We start from the raw sequence: 24,580 nt of genomic DNA, 5'->3' as shown, positions 1-24,580 counted from the left end.
TGATGTAGTTGACCACGAGGTCGAGTTGAGCTAGAGTATAAAAACATGGACAAGTTGAGGGTTTTATTGCTTTTATTTCGGCGACCACGTCTCACATTTGGCTTCATGATTCGTGTCATTTGCCAATTTTGGTTCACTACCTTAAAATGACTAATGTGTAGGTAATTCTACTTTCGGTTTTCACAAACATTTAGCCGGAATCACGAAACACAACCTTCAAAATGAGGTAATCACGCGTTATACTGGATTGGCAATTCGCGGATCACGGCCACTGATTGGAGCCGTTTTCACGTGTCACGCGCTATCTCTTGCTCAAATCACGCATAACCACTTTACCACCCTGATAATTTACACATACTGTATATTTTTTAATTTACCGTCTACTCACTAAACTAATAATAATAATAATAATAAATAATATTTTAAGAGGAGGCCTCCAATCACCTAGGGGGTGGTTTTCAGGAGGGTCCTCTGAGAAAATAAATGTTAAACATTAAAATACATTAAAATCTAAAATACAATAAAAAGACAAAACCCATGTTGTATGCTAACTAAGATTAAAAACTAGGACAAGAATTAAGATACTACTAACTAAGGTTAAAAATGGGAAATAAAAAAGTATTAAAATCTAAAAGGAAGTACAAATGTCACAGATCTAAAATATAAAATAACTACCTACTATCCTAAAAAAAAACAATTACAAATAGTTATCTATTAACATTATATAACATTGTGCAACTAAAAATATTTGTTCATAGTCTAAAATGTTTATCCAGTAAGAACTTTGTAAGGGTTTTCTTAAAAATCTCGCATGGCATCGGCTTTCTTAAAAATTCTGGAAGAGACAACCAGTCATTTGTAAAGCGGAAGTAGGATACTCTCTTTCCGCTTTCCGTTTTAGGTTTAGGCAGTCTAGTTAGGTATCCATGTCTAGTGTTGTAGCCATGTAAACTTCTTAATGTCGATTTAAAACTTTCAAAATGTTGCGGAATGTCTCCTTTGATTGCATTTTGTACGGCTGTGCATCGGTGAGAAAGACGTCTTCCAGCCAGAGGGAGCCAATTCAGTGACTTCAGAGCTTCTGAAGAAGACATTTTGCCTAATTTAATTTTTTTCGCAAATTTGTTCTGGAAACAGTCTACGGTAGTTTAAGTTTCAGTTTTAGTTTTTCATTTTACGCTCGAGATGAATTGTAGTTGAACAGAAATAAACATTCAAAAATACCCTGTATAAAAATACTATGTTCTGTGTAATACAGTAAATCATAATGAAATAAAAATCCTGAAAGCTATTTTACTTTTTTTTTTATCATGGAAATCTTACAAGGAATATAATCCAAGCAAGAATAGGACGAGAGCAAGAACTCTTGTAATAAGCCACGTTGATCTTCAGCCAGTTTTAATGTTTTCTTAAAATTCAGACGCAGGGCATTTACACATTTTGTGACAAACCAGCTTGCCTTCTGCATTGATCGTCTCTCGTGACAAATGACCCGGTACCTGATGTCGGCTGAAAATGGCCCAATTGTTAAGTTACATTGATAAATTGACAAATTATTTAACTTTTGTGCGAAACGCACGTGACTTGTCTTACACGTTGGCGCATGCACGCTATTCGTGAAAGTGCCCTAGTTACCCCAAACGTTCAATAGTCTTCCCTTATTGTCCCTTGTCCATTATTTAAGACATCAGACTAAACGTTGTGCAGCGACATACAGTATTTTCTCAATTAAACGGTGTCTGGTTTCCGGTGGAAACAAATGTTTGCTGTACTCTTTAACCCGATTAACTAACTGAGTGTGACGTCAATATGATTTAGTTGCCATAGCCCCATACCATATGCAAATTGAAGCAGCTTGGACTATCATCGTTCAGTTGCCTTTGTCGCCGGATTGATGCCTTTGATTTGCCTGGTATGAAAATGTCTTAAAGAGAAAATTTACCACAACTATCGACCGAGCCAGTGCAGAAATTCTTTAGAAGGTTAGCAAGGTGAGTCAGCTCGACAATCTGTTTAAATCAGTTTGCATTTAATAGAATCTGTACGAGACGGACTGAACAGACGTGCAGTCTTCCTACGTTTCTTTGGGTCCTTCTCGCTTGATTATCTTTCAAAGAAACGGGGAATTTATCCCAGGGGGGGTACTCGAAGTATACATGACGGGGGCGTCCGACGTATTTTTTTGGGTTGAAAATTTATACGCTTGGTATTTTTTTGGGTCAAGAGATCTGTCACGTATTTTTTAGGTCTTACGTGTATTTTTTTGGGTCTTATCTCCGAGCAAACTTTTCGTTTCAGGTTTTCGTTGCGATCAGTGGATCAGAAAAATATTCATTCAAACTTTTTTCAGCGACGTGCATTAGAAAGTTCTGCTTAATTGAATAAATCAGTATTGAGGTATTTAAGTCTTGAATTTTTTTGAGTTGGAAATTTTGATGCCAGGTATTTTTTTGGGTCTAAAATTTTAGGCTTGTGTATTTTTTTGGGTTTGCAATATGAAGTTCCGTCGGACCCCCCCCGACATGTATACTTCGAGTACCCCCCTGGGGAATTTATTAGCTTTTCTTTTAAATTAAGCCTTAAGAAGTAGAAACCGGAAATCTTGGAATGTATTGCATGTCTCATGCCCTCTGTTATCAGTGTGAAATACAAGGAACATTTTGTTGCATGAATAAACTGAATAATAATCCAAATAGGACTTTTGTTACTAGTATTGAGCCTTTTAGACACAGTCTACAGGGCTCAAATTTAAACACAGAACTTTAACTCAGCCTTCAGGTTTAGCAATTCGATTCGATACTGAATAATTACTTAATCACGGGAAAAGCTCAATGGTTTACTGGGTTTAGTCTCATGAGACAAATATACCTTCGTCAACCTTGACATAAATATCCGTGCATCACTTTGTCATGCATGGACCTCTATGAAAGTGGTCTCTTGTAGAGGAATACCATTTATTCATTTTGAGCATCATTTCTGCGATAAATATAGCTTGATGACTTCATTATGCATAATCAGTAAAACAAGGAAACTGACACGAGTTGGCATTGCGCATTTATTTGCGGTCCTTAATTAGACTGATGCCGGCTACCTTTAAGCAAATCGAACGTCAGTTGTTAATTCTGATGTGGTTACATTTAGGCAGTTCATGTAGCACAATAGATGGGAGATCATTTATTAGTTAGAAACTTGACAGTTAATAAAACACAACTGCCTTTCACTTTCCCTCCATAGGTCTCCATAATAGTAGTCTCAAATTCATAATGACTCTTTGGTTCGACCCTAATTGATCTCTTCAAGAAATTTATACCGCACGAAATTCATGAATAATCTTCGCTTGTGAAAGTTTGATCGAAGTATGGATCTTTGCCACTTTCTAAGTTTTCAGATTGTAGTTACTGAACGAATGAATAATGCCCAACAAACGATGTCCAGTACGGGTCAATACAACATTATATGTGAATCGCCACGTTTGGGGCTAATTATAAAAGTGTACGTGACCCAGGAGCATGTTTGTTTTTATTTGTCCATTGCATTTCATTTTCACAAATTGACTTTTAAGGTCGGCACACACTTGGGGACTAGTCGCAGGGACTTGCTTCGGGGACCACGAATTAGGCTGGTTTGATTTCTGAGACTAGTCGCAGGGACCAATAGTTCCACAAATCGGTAGATTTCTGTGTGGTACACACTAAGGGATAAGTCCCTGCGACAAGTTCCTGCGCCTGATCCCCTAGTGTGTGCCTAGCTTTAAAGTCTGCCACAGAAGATAAGAAGAAGATATATTGCTGTTAAAACTGCAAAATCGATTTATATATTTTTAATAAAATCAAAATATATTTTTTCAATGAATGTCTGTAAAACGATTAACAGTCACTGACTGAGAAATCCAGGCAGGCAGTCAAAGATGGGGGTCGGCCAATTTGCTTCATACTAACATCATAAATAGGTTAGGTGGACTTATGAATAAATGTACTAAACTTGGCTCCTCAATCTTTTTTGTATAGGAGATACAAGGTCCACTATTTATCACCCCCATCAGGGTCTAGATTTACCAGTAAATTTGACCCAAATTTGAAAACCACTATAAACTACAAAATTAAACGAACGGTATTTTTATTTTCTGTGTGGCATAAACAGACATAGAACTACTTGTAAAAATCCAGAAATGTACGAAACAAGCACAGGTGAGTCTACACCGTCCACGTTTTAAACACCTACATTTTACATTTTCGAATGAGCAAGATTTTGCCCATTTTCGAGTTCCCGTAGAACACACAACTATAACTGCAGAAATCATTGGATACCACAGATAAATGCTCTTACCTTCCCTCTATCATAAACAGCAATAATCTTTTTGGGCCATTGAAACAGCAAGATTTTAGAGCACCTCAATGTAGTTCATGTAGGCGATATCGTCTTCAACAACACACGAAGCAACCAATGTGTTTTTAAACCACTCCTCGAGTCCACTTTGAGTTTTTCCGAGGTTAAATGAATGAAATTGACTGAATTCCTTCCGAAATATATCTTAACCCGTCGATTATTCATTAAACAGTGAAGAAAACGTGAAAAACACGAAGATAACAGAGCGACGCCATTTTGGATTTGACAACTCGCAGGGGCCTGGAATTCAGCTTTTACCAAGGAGGGTAGGGTGGGTGATTGTTTTAACAGGTGTATCACAGGTGGGTTAGAGGGGCTAGCATTGGGCCGAATCAACGTTTATGCTATTTACAAAGGGAGTAGCTTGTTTATTTAGTTTTATACTATGACAGCAATTAAAAAATATATTTCAATAAAATAATAAAATTACGAACGAGTTTGAATAAAGTATATGTTGCTTTTTTGTTTTTTGTTTTTGTTTGTTTTCTGTCCATCCGTCTGCTCTGCAGATTCTTCAGTGCCAATTATATTTTTTTACAGCTACTTATTTTATATTGATAAAGCCGGTTAAATAAATATATATATTTATATTTAACTGCAGACAGTACTGTTTAGGCCTATATATATACCGTGTATATATATTTTTATACATACATCAACGCGTCATACAGGCACCAGGTTTTGCGATGTTATCTACATAGCCAGCTTGAAATATAATGTACGACGGAAAATGAGTTGCTCATTCTCAAATGAAAACAGTGTGTGCGGTGCAACACCATACGCTCCAACCGAGCTTCATGTAATTCCTTTAGAAGCATGTAGCAAGGATTCAACCGAATATCTAACTAAATTGGGTGTCAGTGGAAGCCGTGGTGTTGGTACACAGATCACAGAGAGTGAAGTTATTCTCAATCGCGCTGGATTACATTCTCTGTCAAAGGAAGAGAGAGGAAGGATTACCGTGTGTCCAAAGCACCGATACGAACTGACAGACACATTACCAAAAGTTGTCATCCAGTTGCTGTTACCCATCTCATAGAGGCGAAGCGAAAAAATTGAAAAATCCTCGCCGGGTAAACAAGCAGGTGTCAGAGGAAATCTATGAGGTGTATCATGTTTCAGTGCCAATCGGTTCCGGTAAGTACAACAGTACAATAAAATTATTATTTAGTACAGCTTTTCACATGTTGGATTTTTCATGAAAGATTCACAAGAGAAATAATGAATACTATTATTATATTCGTTCTAATTATTTCATTCTTTTAGTGTGTTTCCATATATAGCTGCTTATCAGTTTGAAAATCTTTGCTAATTAGATTTACACGGTGTTTTGCTTACAGTGTAGAAAGTGTAGCATTCCAATTGAAACCAACATGTTTAGCTTGCCGTCGTGTTTTTCAGAAAACCTTATCAATACGTTTACATCTTTCTTTTTTCAGCACTGTGTAACACATGCCGAAAAGCCCATTCAAAAAGTAATGAAGAGACCAAGGTGAATATTTTGAATTAAAATGACATCGCTAATTCCCCTGCATAATATACAAAGTTTGATAGCACTCGGCAATATAAATAGATTTTGCCAAACATAAAAGCGAAGCTCCTCGGCTATCCACTTAGCCTTTAACTGAGGGTGGGTTTTGCTGCTTCCCTCCCCCAGTCAGAATAGAGGAGTGGGTAATTATTCCCCTTTTAGTACAACAAGCCTCCAGGTTTCTTCTTCGCCAACAAAAGCAAAAAATGCTGTGTCAATGTGCACATGTTTTACTTTTTTTCCTAAAGCTTGGTAAGAAACATCTAGAGTTGTTTGGGAGGTCTCGTCGACAATGACTCTTACACTACTAATATTTTAGTTCCGGGGATCGAAAATGCCACGCCCTTCATACCTAATCCTTTATAATTCTTCACTTGCAAAAAACAGCAGAGTATTTATGGATAAGAGTGCATTCGATGCCGAACTGCACGCGTAAATAGTTTACATATTCTGAATATTACATTGCTATTCGTTTCTTTCAGGGGAAAGTGGAGAACGATGAAAATGAAGGCAGTGCTCTAAGGAAGAATGAGTTTTCAATAAAGGTTAATGGTAGTTTCATCTCAACTGATTAAGACTTTAAAGAGTAAATAAGGAAATGAATTAAATCGAGCGTCTTGTCCCCGGGGGAATGGGGGTACTTCCTATTAAGACCTACACGGCGAGGATCCGCCCGAAGGTCTGAAAGGGTAGGGAAATCTGACGTTAAGGCATTAAAATTTGCTTTTTATAAAATATTTCGAACTGACGCAACTGGCTGTATCATTTTAATTTACTAAGCGCTGTATGAAAATGACACGAAAACTCCCGGTTTTAATTATATGTCATGTCATGTAGGTATATAGAACGGGAACATTTTTCAATAAAAGGTTTACGGAAGAGGTGCCTTTTCTTTCAAAACGGAATATAAAAGGGTAAGGGGTTGGATTTCAGGACGCGGTGCCTCCCCGTATAAAACGTTTTCTAGTTTTGTAGTTTAGTATAGAAGTTTCATATCAACTGATTTAGACTTTGAAGACTAAATAAGGAAAAGAATAAAATCGAGCGTTCAGTCCCCGGGGGAATGGGGGTACTTCCTGTTAAGACCTATACGGCGAGACTCCGCCTGTAAAGTCTGAAAGGGTAGGGAAATCTGACGTTTAGGCATTAAAATTTGCCTTTTATAAAATATTTCGAAGCGCTATATGAAAATGACACGAAAACTCCCTGTTTTAATTATATGTCATGTCATGTAGGTATATAGAACGGGTATATTTTTTCAATAAAAGGTTTACGAAAGAGGTGCCTTTTCTTTCAAAATGGTATATAATAGGGTAAGGGGTTGGATTTCAGGGCGTGGTGCCTCCCCGTATAAAACGTTTTCTAGTAACGCGCGCCGCGCACACTGTTTATACTTTCTATTGAATATTACATTTTTTTATTCGTGTCTATCCAGGGTAAAGAAGAGAACGCTAGAAATGAAGGCAGTACAGTGACGAAAGACGAGACTCCGGTAAAGGTATATAGTGTGTTCGACTCAACTGATTTGGACTTTGAAGAGAACATTAACTTGTCATTTCCTAACCCTTCCGAGTTTGAATACACATTGGACAGTACTGTTGCCGACAACGAAGAAGACGATGAAGATGTCAGTTTTTGGATCGATGAAGAACAGCGTCAGCATGAAAGACGCGCAGTCTTAAATGAAGCAGTAGGAAATATATCAGATGGAAGGGTTAGTCCGATAGCATCGACACTCAATTCGAATTGGGAAAGTATATCAAGTACACAAAAAGCCTACTATTTGCGGAAAGTCCGTCAAGTTCTCAGTGCTGTTTTGACAACCATTGCACCAGATCAAGAAGAGAAAGTATTTGATGCACTGAAGCATTCTTCAGACCGGGACGAAAACGGCAAATATGACGACAGAAAAGAAGTAAGCAAAGTCGAACTGTCAATTTTGCTGGGGGTGTATAATGAAGCGGAAAGTCGTCAAACTCGATTGCAAATTCTGTCGATGTTTGCTAAGCATTTTTCAAAGAAGGAGCTCAGAGAGATGATACCTGGTCTAAGTAATTGGCAAATAGATCAAGCCCGCAGCCATGCTACTGAAAAAGGGCCAGGTCAACCAGTGGTACCAGTACCTATTAAAAGGACATGCCTTGATCCAGCCAAAACAAGCCACTTCGTCAACTTCATTGCAAGACCAAACTTTTTACAGGACGTAGCGTATGGAACTAAGGTGCTGAAGCTTGACTCTGGTGAGAAAATCACCATTCCAAATGTGATAAGAACAATGGTGCCCTCAAGAATAATCAAGCAATACATTGCTTATTGTCAAGAAACAGTGTTTGAGCCAGCCAGCGAAAGAACACTATATAGGATCATCGAAGTGTGTGCTGCGTCAACGCAGAAGTCGCTACAGGGATTAGATTATTTCTTAACGGAAGGGGCACAAGCATTCGAAATTCTCCATAGTGTAGTTACCACACTTGAAGAAGGTGGTGCCTCCCCGATTTGGGGAAAAGAGGCGAAGGTTATCTTGAAAGAAGCCAAGCGCTACCTCAAAACGGACTTTAAGAGCCACGTCGGACCCGATGAAAGATGTGCAGACCACTGCACTAGGTACAGTCTTAGCGATCCTCAAAACGACGCCTTCGCCCATCAATGTGATCACACTCATGATACATCTTGTATCTCATGCTGTCAACTAGATGAAGTTTTATCTGACATCACAAACAATATCAATTCTCCAAACCTGACTCTTACCGACCTACAGCAAAGTCAAGTCAAGTTTGATATGGCTCATGCAGTGGAAGCAATCGGTAGTTGGAAAGCCCATATGCTTCGCACTGTCAACCAAGAGCAAGCCAAGGAAGACGCTCTTGGTACACTCAACGATAAAAGCGTTCTCATAACGATGGACTGGGCAATGAAATATCTGCCCCAGCGATATAGAGAGCAAATGAGTGACTTTTACGGAAAACAAGGAAAGAGCTGGCATGTTGCTTGTGTTATACTTGAGTCTGATGAGAACGAATACAACGTGGAAACAGTTGTGCACTTATTTGACAGCTGCACACAAGATTGGTTTTCCGTGGCATCCATTCTAGAGCACCTTCTTGTTTCAGTCAAACAAGAGCACCCTGATGTAGAGACGGCTTATCTGAAATCTGACAATGCTGGATGTTACCATAACGCCTCGCTGCTTCTTTCGCTGAAGTCCATTGGAGAGAGGACAGGCATCAGCATTCGAAGGTATGACTTCTCAGATCCACAGTCAGGGAAGGACGTATGTGATAGAAAGATCGCGCCAATGAAAGGTCACATACAAAGATGGGTAAACGAAAAGCACGACGTTGTCACAGCAGCTGACATGAAAGAGGCTTTGGAATCGTACGGTGGTGTACGTGGGTGTAGGAACGCAGTTGCTGAAGTGGATTTAGCAAAGGCGGCTAAAACGATGGAATGGAAAGGAATTAGCGCGCTGTTCAGTTTTGAGTTTCTTGTCTCCGGGATAAGGGCTTGGACTCCCTCCAAGGTCCGACAGATCTCTGTATTGTCATGCCACTTACTTCTCTAACGCCATTGTCAAAGCCAGGACTTATGGTAAAAAAGCAGCCTTCTAACAGTTTCCAAGACATTTTTGTGTGCGAAGAGGAAGGTTGCGTGGCCACATTTCAGACACAGGCGGATCTTTATGCACACATGGATACTGGGCGGCATATAAGGGTAACTGAGAGGGAGACTGTTTACGACTTGGCACGGAAAGAGTGGGCAGAAAAGGTCACAGGAATACAGTCGTCCCACGTCGCCAGAGAGGCAGTGCACCTACGAGAAAGTACCCACGTAACAACAAGAAAAGAACCACTCCAGGGTTGGGCTTTGAAAGCCCAACGAAAGGGTCAGAGAGCAACCGAAGGCGTTAAGACGTTTCTAGTGGAAAAGTTCAATAGAGGGGTCGAAACAGGTAATAAGTTCACACCTAGGTATGTTCACACCTAGGTATGTCTAGTTAGCAATTAACAGTAATGAGTGATCTTTGCGGCGATCTTGAGTAGCTGAAGCGATTACTTCATTCCGGGCTTAAAAGGAAGAAAGTTCCATGACTTATAGAGTAGTTCAAATCGCCTCGCACATTTCTTGTGAAGGGGCAGTTTTTTTTATTAACCATGAAATAACCGAAGCTGTTATCCAGTATTATTTTGAATTTCATTACCCGCAAAATTATTTTGTTATACCCTAACTAATTATTAAAAAATTTATCCCTAATGCCTAAAATAATATGGTGAATTATCCCTTATTCCTAAACCTCCAAATTATCCTGGTTTTCCTTTCTTTTCAACACTATTTAAAAGTTTATTTTCAAGTGAAAGAAAGATCAATTGCTTTTTGACGTTTTGTCAGCTGCTCACAGTGAATGGGAAAAAAAACAAACGCACAAATTAACTGAAGGCCGACGACTTTTTTTCAATACTACAATCAGCCCTCTGCAATACTACCGTGATCTTCTTTTTTATTACACTGTAAATGACTGTAGTGCGAGGCAAAACAGTTAACTGTACTGTGTTTGAACTATGTCATTACGATATGTTTTATTTAAAATAGGGAACAAAGATGATCCAACAAAGGTGGCAAAAGAAATGAGAATCCTGGCGAACTGCCAAACAAATAAGCAGTTATTTCTCAAGACTGGCAGCAGCGCAGCGTCAGAGTAAAGCACCCACCGCGCTAATTGAAGAAGCTGAAAATATCGATGAGAATGATCTTGAAGCCTGGGAGGCAGAGAAACATCTGCAGGAATTGCAGACAGCAGTGTACGAAGAGGTCGACCTGCGACATCCAATCGAATATAAAGGTCAGGATATCTGTGGTCTAGTTAAACGTGGCATGTTAAAGTCAAAATTTAAGATTGCACAGTTAAAAGAACTTTGTGACCTCTATGGAATGGAGATTGATGGGTCCATTGCCCGAAAGGACTCTTATGTGAGACCAATCGAACATCTCGTAAAAACCTGCAGTTGTTCCAAGGAATGACTTTCTCTAACGTTACAGATCAGTAAATAAAATGAACGGTCGAAGACCACCTTCTTCGAGCGCATGCGTTTAATATCAACAACATGAAAAAATGAAAATGGAGCAGAACGGCAGTGCTTTTTATCATGTACATAAGAGATCAATCAGTCAAAGCAAATTAAAAGTGATGATTTTTTTTTTTTTTTTGGGGGGGGGGGGTACTTTTCTTGCAATACTTTATTTTTATGCGATTTACTCATAAACAGATGAGCTGAGGTGGAAAACCAATTTTAACAAACTAAACTAATTTTATTTATACTGAACGGACTGTCCCAACCTTTTAGGATATATATACCATATCAATTGCTTGATTAGGTCTGATAAAGCGCACGTTTTGACTGTAGAATTATTTAAGCTTCAGCCAGTCAAAGTCAAACTCTAATTATTAAATTTGCGCCGGTAAAAACGTAGCATAATTGTCGATTGCCCTTACTTCATGCTTGTTCATTTACTTTGACTGCAGTCTACGAAAAGATCGATCAAAGTATTTATGTAGGAGCAGTTAACTACATGAAAGCAATCTAAAAGGGCGGAATTACGGTAATAAGCTTTGTTTGTTCTTCAGTTTTGTACGGCCAGTGTTATTCGGTATGCAACTGTTGTTATTACAAGCATTGTCGTAAGGAAGTTAACGTAAAATAATAATAAAAAAATACATTTTTGTATTGTATTGTATTGTGAAACGCTTGTTGAAGGTATTTACAATAAAAATGTTACCCACCCTACCCTCCTGGAGAAAAGCTAGATCCCGGGCCCCTGGGAGTTGTCAAATTCAAAATGGCGTCGCTCTGTTATTTTCGTGTTTTTCACGTTTTCTTCACTGTTTAATGAATAATCGACGGGTTGAGATATATTTCGGAAGGAATTCAGTCAATTTCATTTATTTAACCTCGGAAAAACTCAAAGTGGACTCGAGGAGTGGTTTAAAAACACATTGGTTGCTTCGTGTGTTGTTGAAGACGATATCGCCTACATGAACTACATTGAGGTGCTCTAAAATCTTGCTGTTTCAATGGCCCAAAAAGATTATTGCTGTTTATGATAGAGGGAAGGTAAGAGCATTTATCTGTGGTATCCAATGATTTCTGCAGTTATAGTTGTGTGTTCTACGGGAACTCGAAAATGGGCAAAATCTTGCTCATTCGAAAATGTAAAATGTAGGTGTTCAAAACGTGGACGGTGTAGACTCACCTGTGCTTGTTTCGTACATTTCTGGATTTTTACAAGTAGTTCTATGTCTGTTTATGCCACACAGAAAATAAAAATACCGTTCGTTTAATTTTGTAGTTTATAGTGGTTTTCAAATTTGGGTCAAATTTACTGGCAAATCTAGCCCCTGATGGGGTGATAAATAGTGGACCTTGTATCTCCTATACAAAAACGATTAAGGAGCCAAGTTTAGTACATTTATTCATAAGTCCACCTAACCTATTTATGGTGTTAGTATGAAGCAAATTGGCCGACCCCCATCTTTCGGTTTTTTGTAAAATTGCCTGGTTTTCTCAGTCAATGACTGTTAAGAGCTTTGTCATTAGTGATTCGAAAATATTGTGAGGGACTGAAAAGAGACAATTAATAGACTTAAATATAAAATAAAGCCCTGTAATGATAGATGAGATTATCAACAAAGTTGTAACAAGAGTTCTCCTTGTAAGCGTAAAAAGGGTTTGTTGAGAACTTCTGCTTCTAAGTATATATCAAATAATTAATTCGCACTGTTGTAAAAAATATTTAAAAAAGGGGCAAAAAAAATATTTAAAAAAGGGATTGATTGATAGTTTGAATAATGGCTTTAGATCTTAGCAAGCTCTACTAAGCATTTTCCAAGAAGAACGCAAACGTCATTTGTACTACTAACATGTCCCCGTGTTAGCTAACTACAGCTCTAACTTGCAGGAATTCACACGTTTACCTTGGCAAAACATCGAAAGACATTTCATATATTTATAGAAAAGGCTGGGACAGGAAGAGAAAAAGTTTAATTCCGCGTAGATGGCGACAAATGAATCATCTATACAACAAAGAATTGGTAGGCAACACTGTAATTGTTATTTGCATGATCATTTATTTATCTCACAGTAAAATATATTATACATCTTAAAATTCACAAAATAAGGCCTCCCTCTCGACAATGATCCCCTAATGAAACACTGAAGACCCTTAACACTATGTTATTTCCGCAAAATATTATCAACAGTAGATTTAATATTTTTTCTCATAGCTATAAATCCCCTTTAGTAAATGCAGGGCTTTTTTTGTAGTCCAAGCGTCCGTTTAATTATGCATGCCTAGTAAAATCAGACCTTTATCCAGCCTGACTGTGATTTTTAATGGTAACAGGACTGAGTGGAGTCCAATTCGGTCTGTGATCAGCTGAGATAACAAATTAATCATAAGTAAGACAAATAATTAATCATCAATTAATCATAAGTATAACAAATTCGAGGAAAACTGTAGACAAGCAAATCCTGTCATTATGCCCAAAAAAATATTAAAGTGGAAATTTTAAGAATATCAAGGAGTAACCAGTTACAATAAAAAAAAAAAACAGATAAAGGGGGCGCACATGCGCAGCACGCATACTTTGTTTTGGACACCTTGTAATTGGACACTTTGTTATTGGACGGTTGAGCTGCGCTAGCTCCCATTTGGTGAAAAATAGGGCGTTTTAAAAACCAATTATATTCGAAAATTTTGTTATAGTTATGATGAAATGTGTAACTTATTTCGCAGAATGCACCAGAAGAACAGAAGTCGATGGAACGCATGTGTTGGAAATATGTGACGATATAGGAACATGCTGGCATGATTTAGGCATTAAGCTCAAGCTTCCACGGGCAATTCTTCTAAACATAAACGCCGATTACAGTTTATGTAGAGAGAAGGCCAGGGAAATGCTCTATGAGTGGATGAACAGGGAAGGAAGTTCAGCTACGGTCGGGAGTCTTGCAGACGCTCTCAAGGACATGGGGAATAAAAGAGTTGCACAAAAACTGCTTGGTATGTAATTTATTATACATCTATTTGAAGACAATTATGAGTTTCTTAGTACATGCCTTTTAAGAAAAGATTGCAATGTATTTATTTATGTGTCACCGTGGCCGGAGGAAGTACTTGCCTCGACTAGAGATTTTAACCCAAAATAAAAAAAAGACCTTTTAAAGCTGCTAGATTTAAAAATTTTATGGGGCATGCCTTCAGATCTATCAAGCAGTTTACAACTTCTGCAATTGCAGATCTTGCCTCGTCTGTAGCAAAAGTCTTGCTACCACCCTGATCACTGATGACTTTCTGGAATTCATATACTCCTTTGATATCTTTTAGGGACCGAGATGTCCAAAACAGTTTTTGTTCCAGATTTCCTGTAGAAAGGAAAAACATTTTTTTTGAGGCGGGACCATAAATATATTTAGTAGTAATTCTCTCTGCTTGGGACTGGCACTAGATATACACGCCAGATGATATATTTGTTCTCAAACCAGGTGTTTCCCTAATAAAAGCCACATTCAGTATTACGAAACAATTTCAAATCGCGGCTCACCACAAAATACCACTTTTAGCATTCTCTTAGCAACGGCTCCGGATCTGTAGTTATGACCCCCCCCCCCCCCCTCCCCCATCATCCTCATCCTGAGGATGCCTGAGAATGGTTCAGACATAGAATCGAAACAAAATCATCCTTGTTTATTTTTTCCTTACATGTTAATACATGTCAGACATTATGGTAACTGGAACGTCATGTACGCATGTAAGATCAAATGGGATTCGTTGACGCGCTGTTCCCTTCGCGGCTTTGTAACTGAGATGGTAAAGCAGTGAACATGTAACCCGAAGGCCGTGGGCTCGAATCCCACCTGAGACACTGACTTCTTTTTCAGTGACCAGAATTTATTTATTAATAATCACGGGCCGCCAGTTAAAAGGAGACGTAGCAAGCGTTATGACCTAAAAATGATTTAATCTTTTCACTCAGGTGCAAAGGACGTAAAGGATGAAAAAAACACAATCGCCATTTTTTCTTCTAATCATGAGATAGAAGATGAGCAGAATGGAAGAAAAGAACAGCAGCAACATGTTAAGGTCTCAACGCTACTCAAGAAAGAACTGGAACAAAAGGATGAAAAGCTAAAACTACTTGGTCAACAACAAACAGGACTCCAAGAGGAATCCAAGCAAAAAGAAAAAGCAATAAAAAATCTTACTTCTAAACTAGAGATTAAACAAAAACGAGTACAGGAACTGGAACAAAAGTATGAAAAGTTAAAAATACTTGATAAACAAGTTACAGACCTCGGAAATAAAGTAGTCGAGGATCTCAGTTCTAAGTTAGAGTATGAACGACAACAAATGAAAAAAAATGCTGCAGATAAAGAAAAACTTGAAGAAGAATATAAGAGGCTCAAAGGTAACCAAACGAGACTTACTTTGGAGCTAGAGGAAGCAAAGAAAAATCAGGCTAGGAGGGCTAAAGAGTCAGGAATATGAGAATTCCTTAAAAAAGTCTAGAACCTTTTTAAGTCCCCTTCCTTGTTTCTTCTGATTTGACAGAGAGGAAGGTTGGAGACTGTACTTCAATAATAAATGCTCGATTCAACACAGGGAGCCCAGGCTCACGCTTTGAAAACTCGGTCAAAATGGCGGCGTCAAAATTATAAGGATTTGTATGAAACTTTATAGCAAAAATTCACATCGAAAGAAAATATAATAAACAGCTACTTAAGTTCACATTTAACATCATATGCTGACTCTGGTTTGTTTCTTGACTGTTCTAAAGCATTTAAACCCTATTTAACCGATATTTTTAATTTTAGTTTACCCTTACCTAAATATATTCAAGGGCGAACACTTCCGAAGCTCGATAAACACCACTGCTCGACAAAAACAAGCCAAAAAATTGCTTTTAATTTCATCCTCTCACTCCAAAACTTCGCATGGGTATAGTTCAAAAATCATACTTTCGCTTCGGTAAAGTGTAACAAAACAGCGCAAAATAACTGATAGCAGAAACCCGACCGGCAGAACGAAACGACAAACGACCAAGGGGAGCACGTGACCAGAGCGTGATGAGAGAGGGGGGGGGGGGGTGCAATACGAGCAAGGCCTTGATAGTTGCACAGTTGGACAGAAGGGTATGACTTCTTGCCCTTCCCAGAATACTGACCAAGTAGGCCACTGTGACTTGCCCCCCCCCCCCCCCCCCCTTATCAGAATCAACTATACTTTAACTATACATCATATCTACACGATGTATACTACACTGTATAAACAAAAAGTATACGAAGATGTATACTTTTTGCAGTAGCAATTTGGAACACTAAAAAAACAAATAGCATACCTTATCAGAAAAGGCATATACCTATAGTATACATACTAGTTATGCAACGCTTTCGAGTGGTATACTATGGAATATCCCACGAGTCACTTGTATTTTCTCGGTATACACACGAGCCTTTAGGCGAGTGTGTATACCAAGAAAATACAAGTGACAAGTGGGATATTCCATAGTATACCACGAGAAAGTGTTGTGTAACTATTTTATACCATGCCATAGAAAATACGCCTTCTAAATTTCGTCGAGAATACAATCGCAGCGCACGATGGGAAGGTTGGGTTGAATACCGTCGAATATACAACGGCTTTCCTGTATTCTGATTGGCTGTATTTTCTATGGCATGGTATAAACATTCTTAACCCACTGAGTATGACCAGAAGACAGTATACTTTTTGTATACTTTAACACAAGCAATATCTTTTTACATTTGGTGCTTTGCGCACAACAAACAAGCTTCCACAACTTATCAAAGCTTTTATGAGATAAGAAACAGTAACAACATACAGTATCCATAAAAGTTGTCAGGATTTTGAACTGGGCTCTACTTATAAATTTGCTAGTAAAAAGAATATTACTACCCTTGAAAATAACAATGCTTAGTTTTAACCAAAGCAAGTCTTTATGATCTTTACAGAAACGTTATGCAACCATTAGTGCAATCTTACTTCTCTCTTGTAAGTTCCTCCTGACTATAGATGTATATACGAAAGATGTGATTACTGTTAGAACCGATTGTAGAAATTTGTAATGGTACATTAGATCTTAATCTTGGTTCAAAAATATAAGCAGTAATCACTGGAATACCACAGTTTAGTTGAGGTTCAGTACTGTCGACTTGCTGTATTCAAATCGAATGTAAAGCAGTAATGTGGCAGATTATACACCGATTTCACAAATGGCGGACGCGCGGAAAAGAACTGGTACTGAAGCATGAAAACGAGGCGTTTTAGGATAAACAACTTTCGTGTTACAAGGGGAGAAGTGAAAATTACAGGAGTTTTGAAGCTCTCCTCCGTTAAATGGGGGTATTAGCTCGTTTTCTAGGTTGATTTCGAGATTGCCGAGTTCGAAATAAGTTCGCGGCCAAATATGTTGTTTTGTTTCTGGTTGTAAGCAAAACCCTGGGTTTCACATGGCTTGAAATACGGTGGGTCGCCAACGATTGTAAAACCTCGGACTTAATATATCAAGAAAGCTCCAGTATCCAGACGAGTGTACACATTTTTTTAAGGATTTTGGTGAGTCATTGAAGAATTACGAAAATAAACACGCAATTGTCTGTGTAAACATACATGTACGTTGTGAAAAATGTGTACTCAATGGATTTTCGGGCCGGTTTTTTGGATTTAGTAGGCTAGTAGATTCTTGCATTTTAGGAAAAAAATTGTATTCAATTAATTTAGACAGACTAAAGCAGCTAATTTGATTAAACCGTAAAACATCACTTGGCCCCACGCAAACCAAAGGAGTTACATCAAGTGAAGCGGACAGTAAATGTTCAACACAATCTTCAGTGAACAAGATCGTCACAATGTTCCTCAAGTCAAAAACAATGCTATTAATTCTGCAAATTTAGTGAAATCTGTTGGAATTCTTTCTGCTACATACCTTGACAGCGTCTGGAAAAGAACGTATCTTGACAGAGTTTGAAAATTAATTTCAATATCGTTCCGTGTAAATTTTTAACGGCCAACAGCCGTCGAAGCTCCGTATTGAAAAACCGAAACTTTAACTCTGTTTCCCTGCAGATCTACGGTCCCTTTCTTCTTGCAACAAAGAAACAAGAATAATTACTAGACTGTAAACTCTGTAAATCTCGAAAACCTGGAAGGAAAACGGTCTATTTCCCCGTTTAACAAACAAAAACTTAAGAACTCGCGTAATTTTCACTTTTCCCCTTGTAACACGAAAGCTGTTTATCCTAAAACGCCTCGTTTTCATGCCTCGTACCAGTTTTTTTCCGCGCGTCCGCCATTTGTGAAATCAGTGTATAAGTCCTGTTATAACTTCAAGCATGTTTCTATGAAACTCTGCCGTATTACTTACTTTCTAAGAAGTAGCAGGTCCTTGTTATTAACATAAGACATATTTTGAGAGAGGCAACTTCATACTTGTGAACACTGTTGCACATATAGCTAGCATCAACTGATTTTCAAAAATGGCGGTCAATACAACAATCTCTCAAAATGATAACTGCTGACCAAAATTATTCTACTCCTAATGCATTGTTGGTAAAAGCAACGTGATGAATACCATGAGTATATGAACACAAACTGGCATGGTCTGTTTAGGTGTTGAAATACTCAAAGTATACTCCACAGTAAGTGTTTATATAATTTTGCTCATGGAGGTATACAACAAGTATATATCATGACCTCAACAGAGCACTGATGCATACAACAAGTATACATCAATGCCCCAACATAACATTGATGTATACACATTGTATACACCTGTGTTAAATAGCAATGCCAATGTTTGCTTGCTGTTTATGTGATGTATACTTAATATATACACACCACTGATAAAGTATAGAATGTGTATACCCTTTGTATACAAAAGGTATACAATTCATACTTCAATTTTGGTAAGGGGGCCCTTAAATGGGTAACGAAAACGATAACCTCTCTGTGTAGAAACAAACACAAGACAAAAACAAATGATGCTGCATTTGTATGCGAGGAACAATGTGATGAAGAAGATAGGAAATGTTTTGGTTAACAACCATTTGATATCTGTTTCTATTTCTTATTCAAGGAAAAAATTCCCTGCAATACATATAAAACTCTGGCTAGAATAAAAACTCATTTAACAAATGGCTGGTCAAATTGCAATTGCTGCTAAAATTAGCTTACTAACAATTTCCCATCAATGTTTTTTTATTATTTTAAAATCATGCAGAAGAATGAGGCGTCCAAAAACCACCATACAGAGGATTTCCATTTCATAATTATTTGCGAAACAGAAAATCATTTTAATTAAAGGTCCAGGGGCAACAACGTACTTCTGGAATTTGGCTAAAATTGTATGATGACGTCCTTTGATGCTGGCACATTTTTGCAGCTTGCTCATACTTCTTTATTTGGCAAGTAACTTAGTTTATGATTCTATGTCTGTTGCAGGGAGGGGGGAGGGGTTTCAGGGGCAAAACGTTTCCCTTATGGCATCAGGGAGGCTAAAAAAGTTTATTTGAGCTTGTGGGGGAGGCATAAAATAGACTGTCCACAGCTCTCTCGATTTTTCAACGCAAAAAAGCAAACTAAGCGAGCGAGCGCGAAGCGCGAGCGCGTAGGGGGAGGGGCGCCCCCCACCCCCTTGCTTCTCCCGTTTTGCGCTGGCGGCCAGTTCTCACGCTGTTCTCACCGCGCGCTCATCGATCGAGAAAACACGAAAAAATAGAGGGCTGTGAACAGTCTAGGCATAAAAGGTTGATTTTGACTTCTCCCATTCACCAACCGGGATCGGCTATTTACCGAGTTAGAGGTTGAGTTGAGTTTGAGTTGAGTTTGAGTTGAGTTTGAGTTAAGATTGAGTTAAGATTGAGTTACCGTATTTCCAGTGTCTTTTCCTTTTTTTACAATAGAAAGTTCAAAATCGAAGGTTCTCATTATATTTACTGAAATAATACTTAACATCTTACTGACAAATTTACACTATTTCGCGTTTTACGCTAAGAACAATTCAGCTCTCGTGTTTTGTTGCTTGCAAATCATTACCTTTTATCGTGGTGTTGACTACAAGCAGTCCATCATTAATTTTCTTTCAGAGATAGTTTTATTCAGGCTATTCGAGAAACGCGAGAGGAAGAAAATAGGAGAGGCTAACATAATATTTTTTCTTTGTCTCGCGCGTCGACTAGCTATGTTCAAACCGACATTTCAATTTTTGAAACCCTCTATCCACCAGCTACTAAACTATTTTTTTTAAAGGCCAATGGAGACCCGATTAGAAAAATTAGTCTTAGCTCAGGGGTTTTGGCTACAAAATTTAATTTTGTGATACGAAACTGATTTCACCATTATCCCGCAGTTTCTCTGTCTAGCCTTTCTTCGGGCTAATGCGAATTCTTTCCCACGGCAATCGCACGATCAGATCGGAATTCGTCTGAATGCCATGGTAACTCCACAATGGACAGAGAAATAATTCGCCTTTTCGAATTCTGGATATTTGGAGAACAACGTGTTTTAAGTGCGTTGAAGATCATTCTTATCATTTGTTTTGTCCATTACGGTCGATCATGGAGTCTATAAGTAGCGATTCGGATTGTGACTCTGTTGCCTCCTACGCTGATGTAGTCAAAGGGGGGTCTCTTTTTAGTTCTTCACCAGCGCGCCTTACCAACAGCTGTTGGTTTAAATTCCAAGTCGAAAGTGAAGAAGAAGCAATGCAAATTGCCTTAAAGAAATCTGCCAGTGATGCACAGGTAACTGTCCGTTTGCCGCATCGTTGGTTTTCTGATACGAGAAAAAGGAAAAGCCTATGTTTTATCTGCTTTAAAAATTTAGGGTGACGAAATATCTGATGATGACAGCCTTGAAACCACAACCCCTGGATTTAAAGAAATCAGCAAGCCACGCGTGAAGGTAAAAACCTTTCGTTGCGAAAACGTTTATTTATAATTGTTTGCGGTTGTATAGGCATGTGCATAGGATTTGTCATAAAAGAAGTTAATAACTTTGAAGGTTGACGGCTTTCAGTCTGTAAGGCTAGTTTACACGGGCGATTTTTGTCGCGCTTCCCAGTGCGCTTCCCAGTGCAACTGTTGTCGCGCTCGAGCTCGCAGTGAAAATCGCAAGTGTAAAGTAGTGGCAATTTCGTAATGTTCAAAGCTTCTGCGATATCAGGGCGATAGAATTGCTGTCTGTTTACACTTGCAATTGCGCTTTCGTGCAATTTTCTTCTCGAGCTCGATCGTGACAAAAGTTGCACTGGGAAGCGCAGGAAAAAAATAGAATGCCAGGTTCGGACCATCGGAAAGATTATGAGGGGGGTGTGGTGGGTTAGGACACGAAATGAGGAAAACATAATTCTCTAAAATACAAAAGTATCAGTTTTCTTGCTTATTTGGTCGTAAAAAGTGATTCGCATCTTAAATTAAACACTTTTTTAGCAAATACAAATGGAAAACGGTAACTGAATCTTAACTCAATCTTAACTCAAACTCAACTCAAACTCAACTCAAACTCAACTCAAACTCAACTCAACCTCTAACTCGGTCATTATCTTATCTCTCACCAACCTACCCCCTCTACTCCCCATTACCACTCTTTTAATGGAAATGGAAATTACAGTATGAAGAATTCTATAGATGACAATTAACTTTAATGTATGTTGAGGTTTTAATTTATCCTTGGTTTAAAATGTTTCAATCTACCTGTTATAAGATTTTTATTTGTTTCAGATTATTATAATGAACACTGAGACAAGAGTATTCAAACTGGTTTGAAAATTTTAAACCAAGGATAAAGTTAAACCATAACAAATTACATCAATTATCATTTATAAATAAAACTTATAAATATTTCCTTAATGAGATCATGCATGGAGTTTACTAATATTACCTTCAATCAACAAAAGATTCAATGACCATTTCTGAGTTACCCTTTGCCTCGGTTTCAAAACGAGTCCACATGTGAAAACCATTCATTCAAATGGAAAATGAGTTTGATTTGCATGGAAATGGACCTGTACAGTGTAGCTGAAACTCTTACTCATTTTCATATGTCTTGAATGGTTTTGCATGTAGACTCATTATAAAACAGAGGCAAATGGCAGTATTGCTTACTTGTTTAGGCTGTTCAAGGATTTCCAAATAAGCTGGACCTGAAAGGAAAGGTTTCATCTCACTTTTCAAGCAGAATGTCATTAGGTTACTTCACTATGTATTTAACAGAAATCGCTACCAATTATTTGCAGCCATCATATTAAGATCAAGTGGCTCTTTGAACTATCTACTATGTATCAGAGAAATCATTGGACCTTAATTTCTGCAGAGGCAACTCTCAGGGGAAGAACTGACTTGCTGGACAAGTGTGATCAAAATCACTGTTACTGCAGGGCAAAGCCTTTCTTTTTGGCCATTTGTTAACGAATAAAAAGTAAACTAAAAGGAGCACAAATCTTAGCCTCCAAGTCAACACCAAGAGCTAAAGTGTACTTGGCATCTGTCTTGTAAGGAGAAAAGGGTTCATATTAAAATTCCAAGAATAATCTTCAATAAAGGTAAGCCAGTTCAGTCAAGCAATAAACAATCAAGATTCATTCGCTGCCGTTAATTGGTTGTTGATGTTTGGAAACTTGAGGTCTCATGCACTGACATGTTTATAGTTGTACCCAATAAATTTTATGATATCAAAAGAAAAGTTAAGAAATGTGTAAAATGTATTAATTAAAGTAGACCGATCAAGTAGCTTTTCTTCTAAATTTTCACAATGGGCAAAGGCATGATAAAGGTCTATTTTTGTTACAGACTTTTATTCCTATTTTATAGGAAGTGTAAATTATGTCCTCAACAAGCATCTATTTAAATTGAAAATGCAATGTGTTGTTCCAGAAAATATCCATACTCTCCCCCAAACCCTCTGGAAATTCCAGATAAGCTCCATACTTTCTTTTAAATATTTTGGCTTTCGAGACCCCCCACCCCCTAGGCCTTAGAATTTCCAATGACATCCCCTGGGGTGGGTATGGATATTTTCTGGAGCTGCACAATGTCATTAATTAACAGGTTGACTAACAGGCACACACCAGGCTCTTTTTCCTCTGCAGAGGTTCAATGGGACATATGTTATAGAAATCCACCGGGAAAATGAGTGCAGGCTCAAGATAAACTTTGCTCAGCAGATTCTCCCCACGCCGAAAAAAACCCTATGCACCTCTACAGAGGAGAGAGACCACCAAGAAGATCTCAATTTTCTGAATCTGGACAAGGTTTTGAGACATCAAAATTTTTATAAAAATAACCTAAGGGTTAGTTTTAACTAATACAGGTTTAAAATATTATCTGTACAACATACAAAAGTGGGAGGAGGGAAGGTTCCCTCCCTCCCATTTTCCCTTACAGGGCTGGGGAGGTTGTGTTCAGCTACACCATATAAAATATATGGTTTCCCAAGTCAGTTGTAAGCATTCTATGGACTTGACTGGGATCAACTTCTTTTTTTAACCCTCCACTTCATTAATTTTGATTAAATGTATCTTAAGGACATTCTGAAACCTTTTACCTCCCACTTCCTTAGTGTTACTCCATACTTGTGAACGCCTAAATAAGAAAAAAAAAATAAATGTTGAATTACATCAGCATGCTTTCTATTAATCAGTAATAAGATCAGAGGTATTAAGTCATTATAATAATTTTGCATGATCCTGACATTAGGACGTCAAATGGCTGACAAAATCTACCCGGTATATACAAAGTCATGAACTTAGTGCATGTCAATTTGTACCTTATCACTTTTACTTTCTTTTCTACTTCATCAGCATTTCTGATGGTCACCTGTAAGTTCTGTTGGAATACAATTTTTGTGAACTCTTCTTCCAATCTTTTCTCCACTTTTTTGCTTCAAAATCCTCCACAAACTGCAGGAAGCTCCTCTCTGAATGGCAGTACAGTTCAACAAAAATTGAACCTTGTTCAATATTCCTGACTTCAGGGTCAACCATGCCAGCTTCATTTCGGTTTCCTAAACCATTTCTACAGGCCGCCTGTTAGCCAAATAAAATGCACCTAATGATAGGGCACCAACACCTAAGATTCCTGCCAAAACAGTGTTATCGATTTTAAGTGACACTGTAAAGCCTGTAGTAGTCGCTGAGACTGACAAGTCAATTGCAGCTCTTGCTACCTTCTGAGGCTAAGTTGGCACTTTCATCTGCCATTGGTTCTTTTCAATAGGGATGTATTCTTTTTGAAATTAATGACGCAGACTAAATAATCTTAGTTATTCTTCATTTTATATGCTACTCACAAACTTTGATCTTGCTTAATTTTTTGATTTTGTGAATATTACCAGAGTGCGATATATGATTCAAAAAATTTCGAGCAACTTTTTTAAAAATTTTGAGTAACTTGTGAAAAGCCCTACACTGGGGACAGCTGGAGAAATTGGCACAAACAGGAGGGGTAGGAGCAAAAGGCCTAAGTATGCTCCCTGGAAAAAGCCGGACTCTAGTATTTGTCTGTATGAAAACACAAGCCTGACTACCCTCGCTGTTGTTAATTAAAGAAAGGCTTTTGTGCATTCCCCGGGGATTTGTTTTCCAACGTTTACGATTCT

The 24,580-nt window shown here is 38.1% G+C and overlaps 1 protein-coding gene across 2 annotated transcripts; it reads left to right on the top strand.

The window, feature by feature from the left end:
- Positions 1–1,585: 1,585 nt before the first annotated feature.
- Positions 1,586–15,709, top strand: LOC144661543 (uncharacterized). Of its 2 annotated transcripts, XM_078522349.1 has the most exons (4): positions 1,586–1,991; positions 12,869–13,001; positions 13,706–13,972; positions 14,946–15,709. In XM_078522349.1, exons 2-4 carry the CDS (start codon positions 12,965–12,967, stop codon positions 15,455–15,457), a joined length of 816 nt encoding a protein of 271 aa, XP_078378475.1. In that variant the 5' UTR covers positions 1,586–1,991; positions 12,869–12,964; the 3' UTR covers positions 15,458–15,709. The 2 variants fall into 2 exon arrangements, with proteins under 2 accessions (XP_078378475.1, XP_078378476.1); XM_078522350.1 differs by lacking the exon at positions 1,586–1,991 and having other exon boundaries at positions 12,495–13,001.
- The last annotated feature ends 8,871 nt before the right edge of the window (positions 15,710–24,580 follow it).

The sequence above is a fragment of the Oculina patagonica genome, chromosome 7 (assembly GCF_052425735.1).
Source record: "Oculina patagonica isolate OP01 chromosome 7, crgOcupat, whole genome shotgun sequence".
In the NCBI taxonomy this organism is placed as follows: domain Eukaryota; kingdom Metazoa; phylum Cnidaria; class Anthozoa; order Scleractinia; family Oculinidae; genus Oculina; species Oculina patagonica.
This window is presented reverse-complemented; position numbering and strand designations above follow the sequence as displayed.